Raw genomic sequence first — 13358 nt, 5'->3', positions numbered from 1 at the left:
CAGATTTTATTCATAACCATGACTCCACACATAGAGGCACATTATTATAAAAAAACATTGAGTAATGACACACAATAATTAAAAGTTGTTTCTACTCATTTCAATTTAAAGGTTAGAAAATGGTTTTTTTAGCATTTAGCAAAGCTAATTTGAGCTTCATCTTATTTTTTTAAGTCTCTTATAAGTGCTTTTATGAGTATTCTTTATTACACCTCTTAAACTAGGATTTAGTCAGAATTTTGTTCCATAAACATGTAAATTTGAGCTGATATGACAATGAAGTTCCTTGAAATGATTCTGAATGATACTTAATATGCATTATTGAAGCAAGAGGTACTGATAAAACAACAAATGAAACACTTTGGATACATTTTGACTAATGAGATTTCTTTCTTCCAGCTACTTCTTTTCATTCAAAACCTGTGATATGTTTATTTCAAACTGTAAATGAATAAATACAATAAAACTTATGAGATCTCTCTCTCTGGGAAAAAAAGAAATATCTGATTGCGTGTTGCTTTTGCAGGTTTTTATGATATTCCCAGTTAATCTCACAAAATCCCATAAACATTTTGCAGCTACTTTTGTGAAAGATTTAAGGAAGGACCCGGATCCGGCGTGTCGGGTTTTACGACAGGCATGTGCTGGAGCCGCCTACATCTGTCATGTTATGTTGTGTTCAGGCCAGCCTCTCTTTATAGATTTTCAGCTTCATTCCTGAGGCTTAATAACATAAAACTAAGTATTATTGCCTGTATTTTTGCACTGATGCTGACCGAACAGACTTTGACTATCCGGTTTTTCTTTTCCCGTTTGATGAGTAGAGAGACTCCAAATCAATTTCCTGTTGGGGACAATAAATCACCTGTCAACCCAGAGGGAGGACAATTTACCTTCTCACGAAAACGGTTAATAGACAAAATGATCTAAAGTAAATAAAAAAAGAACAAAAACTACATGTGATGGGTTTCTTTTAATGAATAGCAAGCTCTGGAATAGTCTTACATTCGCCACATTGGGCTGCACTTGGTACATCACCACCCACCGTCCGGACATTTACACAAACTTCAAATGCTCGACTTTGTGAAAATGTGAAAAGCAGTTCATTGATTCAGACAGCTTAGCGCTGCCTTCAATCTTCAGGATTTTTTCTTTTTCTTAATTTCATTCCTTCACACATCACACAAATGATCTACAAGATAAGAATTGAGATGCATTTCTGCTCTAAAATGTGCTAAACAGGAAAGAAAAAAAGTCCAAAGGATTAGCGAGTTTTTTCCCCCCTCCCCGTCATGTAACAAATATAATCTCTTTTTTTTATATTTTGGAAGTTGCTCATCTTAAAATGTAAAAATAGACCTGCGTATTAAACAGATGTCAGTTCTGCTCATTAACGTTCAAAGGCTAAAACAAGCTGTGCTTAACTGGACTGATACGGGGAAGAGCTGCAAAATCATTCATATCATTATCATATCATCATATCACTAACTTTTAAAAATTAACCCCCTACATAGAGAAAGAGACAGAGAGAGAGAGAGAGAGAGAGAGAGAGAGAGAAAGAGAGAAAGAGAGAGAGAAAGAGGTCAGCATGTGGAATGCATAAATTAGAGCTGAAGACGTTTTGTTACTGTGGCACACAAGCAGCATTGCTGGTTTCTACAACCTGACCTCTGACCTCCACTTTGTGTGAAATGATGGTTGCTGATGTGAAGCTCCTCCTCTTCCTCGTCCTGCTGCTGGGGATCAGAAGAGTTTGACCATGCTTTCTCTCGACTTCCCCACGCCGACCCACTTCACTGAAACGAGAAACAACAGCGTTGTTTGAGGACGTGAGCGGCGGGCCCGGCTTGGGTTTCTCCATTAGCCGAGGAGATCTCTTTACAAACCCGGCACTTGCAGGAAGTCCTCGATGAAGCGGATGTAATTCTGCGCCTGAGGAGGCAGCTCCTCGAAGCTCCGGGCCGTCTCGGTGCTGCAGCGCCAGCCGGGCAACGTCTCGTAGTCCACCGACACCCGCGTCAACACGTCCATGTTCGCTGCGGCGCGAGAGACGGATGCCGTACCGAAAAGTTGGAGGAAAACAAAAACAAAATGCTTCTTTTAGGAGTTTAGTGGCAGAAAATGGATTGGATTTCATCACTCATCTGGGTAAAAGGCTTCAAATGTCCCATTTGTTGCACTCTGAGAAACAAACCGAGTGCTTAGGAAGACAAATTTTTAATTTGCTGCAAAACGGATTTGGAAAAACAGAGATGAAGCGGTTTCTGCCTGGAGGAGCTGATCCAAACAAAACCAGCGCCATGTTTATTCACCAGGGCCCAGAATCTATACGCAACAGATAAAGTGTCTTCTAATTTATGAATAAATAATAAAGACATGTCCACTTCACGGCTTTTAAGGGAGTTAAACATTAAATTGTGAAAATTCAGTTAAATACATTGTATTTACTTCACACATAAAAAATAGTGGAATTCAAGCAAAGTTTCCAACCTTTTCCAGCACCACAAATTAAAGACATTAACATTAACTAAAGAAAACAGTTTCAATTAAAGCCGTTATATAATATCATTTCTTGATGTTAATAATATAGTATTCTCTACATTATATACATTATGGTCAAGTAAACTAAAATAAAGAAAAATGTTATGTCTAGACACCTGAGAAAGTTTTAAAAATAAAGTTCTGTCCAGGTTTTCTGCCAAATTTCAAATAGAAATGATTTTGTTAATTCTAAACCAAGAAAAGGATCGGCTGATTTAACTTCAGACATTCTTTAAATATCTGGCTTCAACTGTAAACAACATTTTTCCCCAAATTTAAATCAAGCACTTTCCAAACCTTGAAATCCAAGAATTTTTAAGGATTTCAAAGCAGCCGATACAAAACCCTGACAAAAAAAAAAAAAAATCCAGGAAGACCTTCGAGCAGCAGGAAGTGCTCACCTGGGAAGCTCGGCAGGGGTTCGCCGTTGACCTTGTAAGCCACGCCCACTTTAATCTCTGGCAAGGTGTCCAAGATGTCCAGCTTTGTCAAAGCGATTCTGCACAAATGAAACACGGCCGTGTTGAGCTCTCTGCAGAGAGGAGACGGAGAGAAGACGCCGCAAAACGGTTCCTTACGCCGAGAAGCCGTTGACCATGTGGGCGTATCGGACCAGAATCAGGTCCAGCCAGCCGCAGCGCCTCCTCCGGCCCGTCGTCACGCCGAACTCTCGCCCTCTGCTCTGCAGCAGATCGCCGATGTCCTGCAAAGCCAACATGAAGTTAAACTAGTGAAGCAGGAAGCTTATCTACGACTAAAGACTTTGGATTTTTGACTAAACAGCACTGATCTTTTTTAAACGGACTGGTTCGCTGGTTTGGGCCTGATTATTAAATCATTTCAAGAGAGTCCTTTTAGGCTCCTCCCACTTAAAATGTCTGACCAATCACACAGCAGCTGTGGTCAGAAGCCACTTTAAAAAAAAGTTCTACCCAGAAGATGCGTCGAGAGCTCCACATCCAGGGTTTTCAGAACAAAATGAGATCATTTGGTTCTTGAATTGATAGGAGAGGTCAAGTAAGTCAAACTTAACAGCACAAACACACCTGGTTGGACGTCAAAGCTGCTTTTGGAAAGAGTAAAACTGTCTCACAATAAAGAATCTGGACCCCTGACCTCTCCTCCATCGAAAATGGATGAAAGTCCGGTTTTCGCCAGAAAACCAACTATAAAATAAACTTCCAATTGTGCCAAGAAGAGTGGTTGAATATTCAGCCTGGAATATGCCAGTGGGGTTTTCTTCTTGCCAAGAAACATTTATCCGGATTAGAACTGACCAATTAATCGGCCTAATCAATCACTGAAATAATTGGCAACTAATTTAGTTTGATTAATCATTAACTGGAGTATAAGACTCAAAAACACACTGTCCAATTGCTGTCCAATTATTAATTAATTATTCCAAAAATTAACAGATAAATCCTTCAGTTTCACATGTTGGCAGCGTTTGTTCTGTTTTTGTGTTTTGGTGCAGATGACTCCTTTGTTACAAACGATCAAGCGTTCACTAAAGGAATGCTGGAAATTTTTATTTTCTTACTCAAAAAAGCAAGTGAATTTCTTGTGTATTTGCATGTTGTAATGCATTTCTGACAGTTTAAAAAGCCATTAGTGGCCAAGTAAAAAATCTGCAGAATGTGCCTGTTTTTATCTGATTAACTAACAGAATAATCAATTACTTAAATAATCTTTAGTTGCAGCTCTAGTCCAGATACTAGTGGGAATGCAGACAGTAAATCTACAATAAATTCAAACTTATCTTATTTTTATTATATCACCCAAACTATCTGGTGTACCTTCATTCTAGCATTGAGAAAGAACTACTCAAAAACATCATTAAAAGCCTCAAATGAATATTCATGCCAGCAGAGGATCAGGAGGCATCAGACTTATTTTTGCAGAGCATCTCAGCGACTTCTGCAGCTTTTATGGGAAGCACTGCTCCACAAATCTGTCAGCGACTTGGGTCACTGTTTCTCACTCACGTTATCCTGCTCAGTTGGAAAAGCACCAACTCCCACCCGGGTCGTATAGGCTTTAACGACGCCGTAGACCCGGCCGACGTACGAGGGAGGCACGCCGAGGCCGGTGCAGACGCCGCCGACGGTGCAGTTAGAAGACGTGACGAAAGGGTACGTCCCTAAACAGAGACACGTCTGTTTAACAGGGACAAAGAGAAGAGCCGTTTCTTCCTCGTTTGTTGGAGCGGAGTCGCTGTCACTCACCAAAGTCGATGTCCAGTAGAGCAGCGTTGGCTCCTTCCACCAGGATTTTCTTGCTGGGACCAGTGAGGGCTTTGTGCATGAAGTACACGCCGTCAGTCACCAGGGGGCGCAGTTTCTCTGCGTACTCCTACAAAACAATAGCGCTGCAGTTACACTCAGAAATTCACCTGAGCATCATTTCAAATGATTTTGAGTTAAAAAATTAAATATAAGTGTAAAAAAAGGGAAAAACATAATAAATTACTTTGAGCTGTTTCAGCTCCCCTTTGATGTCGACGTTGAGGTTTGGATACATGGCCAGGAAGTGATCGGCCAACATCCGAAACCTGCAAAAGCAACCAGAGCAGATCTTAAAAAAAAGAAGAAAAGACTCAATTTACAACAGGAAAGAGACAGAGCAGGGAGACAACAAGGTTATTTCAGGTTCTAGACTTTAGAGAGGTGCTGCCATCTGCTGGCCAAACAATGCACAGCCTTTTGTTATATTCATAAAACTGGTGAGTTACTTGAAAAGTTGACTGTCCTGTTGACTTTTTCAGTATGAAGAGATTTTATAAAGTAGTGCTCTTAAATAAATTGTGGATAATATGAATTTAGTGTTTTATCACAATATTTTGTGATAAAGATTAAAAAATGATGATAAAAAGTATCTACTACTTATTTTTTTTAGCTAACTGGAACAGCATTCACGGCACCAGAAACACAAAAACTGCTCTTGAAAACAATTTCACAAAACAAAGTATGATCTGTAATACTAAGCCGCAAAAATCAAAAATGGATTTAATCTTATTTTCAAATTTACGAATTGCTGATGGTTTTGTGGAACAAACAATGGAGAAAGTAGTAGAAATAACATTTCAGATGTCAGTTTTTTTAAACATTAATTGAAATTTATCGGGATAACTACACGACAAACGCCCACCACTATATGGAGGAAGCAAGAAATTGTCATTTTAGGAGATTTCTCCGTAAATGTAGATGTAAAATCTTCTTTTAATAGCTACAACAGGCTTTTCACAAAGTAAATTCCCTGTCCTTAATTTTCCACCTTATTCTACTTTTTTGCAATATAGGAATCATATTGTTCTAAAATCTGAAAATAGAAATGCATTCCGGTTTGAGTTTGTGTGCTTTAGCAATAAAACATTTTACTCTGGTCGGGTTTCATTTTGTAGCAGCGGGAGGAAAACAAATCGTCTCCTTGAATGGAAAAGGTTGAGCTGGACGGTTGGAACTTGGACACAGTTGTCACTCACTTCTCTTCAAAAACCTTGAAATCTGAGACGAGGTCACAGACCCTCAGACCGTTGCGAGCGGCTTTGGATGAGTAGGCTGGTCCAATGCCTTTCTTAGTGGTCCCCAAACTGGAGGGCAAGCAGATGAAAGAAAAGCCACAGAAATAATTCGCAATTTGAGACGAGTTGCAGAGAAGCACATTCACATTTTGTTCAGGTAACTTATCAGACGTACTTTTTCCCTTCTTGCTGCTGCCGCTGCTGCTCCTGGATCCCATCAACAGCTTGGTGGAAGTTGAACACTAGAGGATACCATGAGGACAAAAATTATGTTTCCAGGTCAAAAACATGAAAGAACGAGAGGGGTAAGCAAACTCACCGATGTGGGCCCGATCGGAGATCTTTAACCTCTCCTCCCATCCCTGTAGTCCTGCAGGAAACAGAGAAAACTTCAACTCGCGTGTTTTCACACAAATCTGTCTGATCTGACCGGAGAAACAGTTTTTACCTTTCCCCTTCCGCAGATTTTTGTCAGCCTCTTCAAACAGTCCTGGCAGGTGAATCACCACTCCGTTGCCTGTTTACAAACGAGGAAGAGGAATTATTTAATACATCTAATATCCTAGAAAATGAACACTTAAAACTTATTTGAGGCAATAAAATGTTTAGTTTTCTTGTTTTAAAAAGGAGGTGAATTATTAATTTGCATGCTTTAGTGTATTTCTTATATTGGGTACAAAATGTTTGGTTAAATAAGTGGTTAAATGAAAAATCTGCAGAATGTGCCACTTTTTAAAAAAATGCAATTAATCAATCATTAAAATTCTAATTCAAAAATACTTTACCGATCTCAAAGAGAAACTGAATGGTGTTGTAACTCATTTAATTAAAATTTTTTTCAAGGAGTTATTGCAGACGGTGATGCTGTGGGCAGGAAAGATCTCTCGTAGCAGTCTGTATTACAGCGGGTTTGAAGAAACCTCTGACTAAAGACATTGTTTTTCCACTAATAATGTTAATAATTACTAGTTACAGTCCTACTCTGGTCGGATAAGAACAAAATTGACCTTTTTGGCCTGAACATCCTCTTCATGTCTTCAGTCAGAGGCTTCTTCACAACCTCTGTAATACAGACAGCTACGTCAGAGCATTCCTGCTCACAACAACTGTTTAAAGAATATGAAATATAACAACTTTGGGATTACTAACGTAATTTTACATTTTTAAACACTGCCCGGAGCTATGGGGGGGGTCTGGCCGGATGGGGGCCCGGGTCTGGAGGTGCCAGGGATGGAGGAATGGTTTCATGTCGCTTTAATGTCTGATTATACACGGGAGAAAGTGCACCCTTGCCTGTTCAGAAAGGTGTATGTAATGGTAAAGTTACTGTCCCTCAATTGAATATATAGTAGTCAGTCCCAGTGGCTGTTTAGCCAATGTGCTTCCTGGGTAAAAATGAAACGGGAAACGGGCCTAAACACCCCCCCAACACCCCACCGCTCAACAGTTTCCAGCAGCACAGGTGATACACATGAGGGGCCCGGTAATTGGCCCCGCCCCAACGCTGACTTGTTCTGCTAGTGGCCCACATGCTGGATCCAGAGGAAGGGGTGATGGCAGCATCATGCTGATGCCAATGAGAAGCTAGATGGAACTAGACAAAGGCAACCAGGGAAAAAAACGTTTGTGGAGGCTGTGAGAGGATCTAGTAGGACAATGACCCTAAAAAAACACAGACAGGACTACAAAGGCACATTCAAAGTCCGGACCTCAATACAACTGAGAATGTGTATCCAGGCTTAAAAAAATTAGTAAATCACTCGCAGGCCCAAAACAAAGCTCATGGAGGTGGGGAAACAAAACAAAGCTCATGGAGGTGGGGAAACATTTACGACAAGTCCATTTATCAGTTCCACCCAGGGTAAACCGGGTCGTTGCTCAGTCCAGCTTTCTGCCAAGCTGTACTGTCTCTATGGTTCAGTGCCCTCTGTTTACTATGGCGCTTTCTTATCTCTTCCTCCAGCGCGACTGAGGAAGAGATAAAGGAGACCTGCCTTAGTTCGGATGCTGTCCTTGTTAATGACGCCTTTATCATCCCGCCATCTTCTGGCCTGAAAGCGAATAAATGCCTACCGATGAATGAGATGGCCTTCTTGTTGAGCACGCCGCTGGGCAGCAGGTGGAAGTCGTACTCCACTGAATCCACCACCACGGTGTGACCTGCATTGTTTCCTCCCTGCAAAACAGCACACAGCATGCAGCCGCTCTGTCAAGACAGTCCTGCAAAATCAGGTTAGCGAGCTGTAATATCATTTTCTGATTAAGCCTCAAAAGGCCGTGGCAGCTCTGCTGCTGGACAGGCAGGGGAATTGCATTTGGGGTAATAATCTCTGAAGCTGAGAGTGTGAAGAGCAACAGGGACAGCTGCTTCCTGCAAGGTCGATGCCTTACATAACTGATTATTCAGAGGCTATGCTTATCGGTGTGGTCACGAGCTTCATTCTCTAACCGTGTCGTTCTCGTGACTATGACTAAAAGAGAAAAAAGAAGAAGAAGAAATAAACAGGATAAAAAAATGACTGCTAACATGAAACTAGCCCTTCCACATCCGGGAGGTCAGGGGAGGTGATGACGTCAACATCGGTCATGAATATGTAAAGAAGGCACACACGCACACACACAAACAGACCGACTTCCACTCACGAGTGGAAACATAACTGTTAGTTCAAACATAAAAACGACACTGACCTAACATACAGACGCCGTTAAGTAAAAACTATTGCGCTAACACGGTAGTGTAGTTTGGTACCTGGCACCTGCATACAATATCCGCATCCATAGCGAGCAAGTCCACAACTTTTCCCTTCCCCTCGTCGCCCCACTGCGCTCCGAGCACCACGGTCACTTTGTTCTGGGGCTCCCTCGGGGCGCGGAGCGACACGTCCTGCTGGACGTTTTCCCTCGGCCGCTTCACCACCGGCTCTCCGTTCAGGGAGGCAGCCTCCTTTCCGTTAATGTTAGCCATATTGTCGTCGGATGCCATGCTGCCCTCTCTCCTCGTTTTACCGCGTTCTCCCTCTGCTCACGGGAAGTCCTGTCGGCCTGTGCCGCTAGGTTGCGCTGTTTCCTTCAATTCACTTATTGTTCTGGCTAAAAATAATTACTGGACGTTTTTAGTTTACTCTTTCGATACCTTTATCTGGTGGCTGTGAATGACTTTGGAAGTATAAAATAAACCAATTCTATTAAGTTTTAGCAGATTATCAGTTTATTAGAATATCGCGAGTAGGCAACGAAAAGGTATGTGACGTTATATGACGCAGTTTGCACAACTTCCGGTTGTTTTGCTTCGGTACTGATATGGGAGGAAAAACGTCATGTCGTTGAACTCTTGACAAGTCTCTTGTCCTATTAGATGTTCATGTGCTTGTTAATATTTAACTTACTGAATTTTACACCAAGCTGTAGATCTCTAAGGACACATAAGCATATAAAGAGAGGATTTCCCTGTGCGCTTGTCCCTGATAGAGAGAGAGCATGGCTGTGCTGAGAGCGTCCAAACAAGCCCTGAGGAAAGAGCTGAAGCGTCGGCTTGCTGCGCTTAGCGCCGAGGAGAAGCAGCGACAGTCCCTGGTGCTTTCACGCAAGCTGTTGAAACATCCCAAGTATGTCTCCTCACAGCGAATTGCAGTGTTTCTCAGTATGGATGATGAAGTGAGCACTGAGGAAATAATCAGAGACATGTTCAAACGGGGCAAAAGCTGCTTCATACCCAGATATCTGAGCAAAAGCTCACATATGGACATGCTGGAGATCAACAGTCTGCAGGACTTGGAGAAGTTGCCTCTGACATCTTGGAATATCCGGCAGCCGTCGGATGATTGCAAAAGCAGAGAGGAGGCATTGTCCTCAGGCGGGCTGGATCTCATGCTGATGCCAGGCCTGGGCTTTGACCTCAGCGGAGGACGTCTTGGACGAGGGAAGGGCTTCTACGACACCTATTTGAGACGCTGCAGCGAACACCCTAAAGGGAAGCCTTACACCATCGCCCTGGCTTTCAAAGAGCAGCTCTGTGAAAAGGTTCCTGTGGACTCCACTGATGTCTTCATAGACGAAGTCCTATATGAGGAGCAGTAACCAGTCACTTATGTGTACATCTCACATGATCCAGGATAATTCACGAATCACTTTCCACGTCAAAGGAATGGCGGCATGTAGTCTTGTCTTTATGACCTTCTGTACAATGACGGTTTGGTTTTACAGTCATCATTTGGTGGTCATCCATAGATGACCTAGCTGTGATGCTTGTAATGCCATAATACAGTCTGACCTACTAATGAAAAATAAAACACAAAATATCAAACAACCAACCTGGTCATAAGAATCATAATTTGGACTTACAAGCTTATAAACAGTAGTTCCTCAGGGTTATTTATTTTCTGATCGAGTTTTAACAATTTATGACTGAGAAATGGTGCTATAAGTGTTTTAACGTGTATTTTACATCACAGTGGAGCAATTTCAGTCAAATTTCCATTTTCAGGATTGTTTAACATCAGTCCCATTAAAGGGGGTTGAGCATGAACAACCTTTATAAAGTCATGCCACAACATCTCAAGCTGATTTAGGTCTGGACTTTGACTAGGCCACTCCAAAACCATCCTTATGCCCAGCTTTGTGGACTCGTTCTCTTTGACATCACATTGATATTTAGGGTGGATGATAACAGAATATCCCAACCCCACTAAGGGACAAGGGTGCAAGAAAATGGATGGATGGATAACAGAATAATCTTCTTCCTGTGTCATTCAGCTCAGACCTCCATTTTGACCTTAATTCAACACTGGCCCACTGCAGGCTTCTCTTTGTGATGTTCTGTCATGCAGGCAGGTGGCAGTATTGGCCACATATTGACATTTTACATGTGAATCCTTATCTTCTCTATATAGTGTTTGTATTTTAAATAGCCCAGCCTTCACTAGCTATCCCTAGGAATAGATACAATGGGCACCATTAGTCCTGTAACATTTCTATGAAACATTTTCTGTTAATATGCAAATTAAATTTGTTTTAGACTGATGAGTTTAGTAGTAATGTGGTGTATAAAAAGTAACCTGGGTTATTTCTAACTATTCTTGACACTTTGAGTTCACATTAGTCATACAACACTTTCCATGACAAGTGGCACGGTAGTCACTAACCAGCAGGAACAGAAACCTCCTGATTTCGGGTTTAATGACTTTAAAATGGCCATAAGGGTAAATGTGCACTTGAGGGTTTTAATTACCAGCCTTTGACTTAGCCATGATATACAGAAGAACTACTTAGGGCTAATCTTAGCCATCTACAGCTTTGAGCACAACATGCTAATAATTTGGAGGGGGGGAAGAACTTAAAATATTAAGAAATAATTAAATAAAAGCTCATGTAACACTAGTTAAGGCTAGGAACCTGACTACTGACAAATATGGTAAAAGCCAGTCAGAAAGGTTCGAATGAGGAGCTGTATGTGTGTGTGTGTATAAAACACCATTAGACAGGAAGTAAGCTTATTGTATTCAAATTAATATATTTGCATATATTTAGTAAAGTATTCAATAATAATAACATTAATATTTCACTATAAGTATAAACAATAAACACAACAGGAAAACAACAACAAAAATAAACCCTGATGACACCCAAGAGTTTTTATTTTATTTTATTCAAGTTCGTTCTTTTGTATGCAGGGTGATTAATGGTCCATCAATCAATAATCAGAATGTTTTTAGTCCACGATCCCAGGCAATAGGTCCGGAAAAGAAAAGTAGTTTGGTTCAATAAAGTTCTACCGCAAAGCTGCTGTGATCCACTAGCCAATCTGGGTTGAAAAAGGGGTGGAAAACAAGAGGAAAAAAAACTGACCTAGCCAAAGTCATAAATAAATAATAATAATAATAAAATTAGCATTCACATTTAAATAGTTTTATTGCTATCCAAAATAGCTAAACATTCATTAAAAAATTTATTGCTATATTCCGTAAAGCATTTCTCTGAAATAATACAAATGAATTTTAAGTTACAGCTCAAATTAAAGTTACAGATCAAATTAAAGTGCATTTTCAAGTTTAGTCCAAGTTTAATTGACATTAAAGTCATTTAAACTTAATTTACTTAAGCATTGATTCAATAAACAATGAATTGGTTTTTTGTTTTGTTGCGCATCTCCAAATAAATGAACCAATTCCAGATTTCTATAGGCCGTCTACAAAATCAATGAACAGTAACTAAAAGTATCCTAAAAAGGATGCATTTACAAAAATCAAAGAACTTATTTAATACTTTGAGGATATTTCTTCTATTCGGCTATAAAATGAAGAAAAAGATAGACTTTTTAAATCTATAAGACCATTTTTAAGTCGCAAATACAGATTTTGAGTGGGCGTGTCGCTACCGCATTTCTATTGGTAAAAAACACAAATTACGTAAAATTAACGACTCACCGTCGAGTGGTTGCCAGAAAACACACAATATAATCCTTCGGCTGTGTTAATTTGGCTCGAACCAGCAGTATTCTTCAATGATTTTGGAAAACACTAAGCACAAGCAGCTAGCCACAGCGGCAGGAGATCCGAGTTCACCTCTGACCGGGAACTTAATAGTGTGCCGTCAGTCTGACCCGCCAAAATAAAACACAGGTTGATTATTTTGCACAGGTTACACTCGTCTAGATGCAGGGCGGAAGTGGCTCAACTGGGGCCAATGTACTCCTCCCTTCACACTCCATACTCACCTGTACAACTCTATTACAACTGTATTTTCATTGGCTACATCCATAAAAATGGCCAACGTTTGTGAAAGTGGAATTTCTTGAGGTTTCCTGGTTGGTAGCAGCTAAACACACACTCAAGCTATATGAGGCCCTTATTTTTTCCCCAAGATTGTTTGTTATGGAAATTGTTAAATATGGCAAAAACTTTGACAAATCAGTTCGTTCTTGAAGTGAGCAGAGGTGTGACCAAGTCACTGTGTTGCAAGTCTCAAGTAAGTCTCAAGTCTCTGTCCTCAAGTCAAGTCAAGTCAGGAACCTTTAATTTCAAGTCCTTTCGAGTCGTTTTTTTAAATATATATATATATATATATATATATATATATACACACATATATATATATTAGTTTGCAATTATACATAAAATTCAAATAATGGACCATTTGTTCTTTTTAAAGAACAAATGGTTCTTTAAAAACCATTTTAAAGAACCATTAGATAGAATTTTGAGATAAATTCTATCATTTATCTCAAATGATAGAATATGTGCAGCTGAACAAAAAGTATAAAAAACATTTTTAAATTGGACCTCTTTATTGCGCAGTTCTG

The 13358-nt window shown here is 40.3% G+C and overlaps 2 protein-coding genes across 2 annotated transcripts; one reads left to right on the top strand and one right to left on the bottom strand.

Annotated features, from left to right (window-relative positions):
- Nucleotides 1-954: 954 nt before the first annotated feature.
- On the bottom strand, nt 955-9116 carry adssl (adenylosuccinate synthase, like). The gene is made up of 13 exons (XM_081615466.1): nt 8811-9116; nt 8135-8237; nt 6510-6578; nt 6381-6431; nt 6237-6303; nt 6023-6130; nt 5011-5092; nt 4767-4893; nt 4527-4681; nt 3120-3244; nt 2943-3040; nt 1887-2036; nt 955-1796 (listed from the first exon to the last, which is right to left on the bottom strand). Exons 1-13 carry the CDS (start codon nt 9042-9044, stop codon nt 1744-1746), a joined length of 1422 nt encoding a protein of 473 aa, XP_081471592.1. The 5' UTR covers nt 9045-9116; the 3' UTR covers nt 955-1743.
- Nucleotides 9117-9217: 101 nt separating this feature from the next.
- Nucleotides 9218-10371, top strand: mthfs (5,10-methenyltetrahydrofolate synthetase (5-formyltetrahydrofolate cyclo-ligase)). Its single transcript, XM_017308723.2, has one exon. The coding sequence runs from the start codon at nt 9539-9541 to the stop codon at nt 10136-10138; it is 600 nt and encodes a 199-aa protein (XP_017164212.1). The 5' UTR covers nt 9218-9538; the 3' UTR covers nt 10139-10371.
- Nucleotides 10372-13358: the final 2987 nt, after the last annotated feature.

This window comes from Poecilia reticulata, chromosome 14, assembly GCF_904066995.2.
Source record: "Poecilia reticulata chromosome 14, P_reticulata-male-v2, whole genome shotgun sequence".
Lineage (NCBI taxonomy): Eukaryota > Metazoa > Chordata > Actinopteri > Cyprinodontiformes > Poeciliidae > Poecilia > Poecilia reticulata.
Note: the sequence above shows the minus strand (reverse complement) of the source record. Positions and strands in the feature narration are given on the sequence as shown.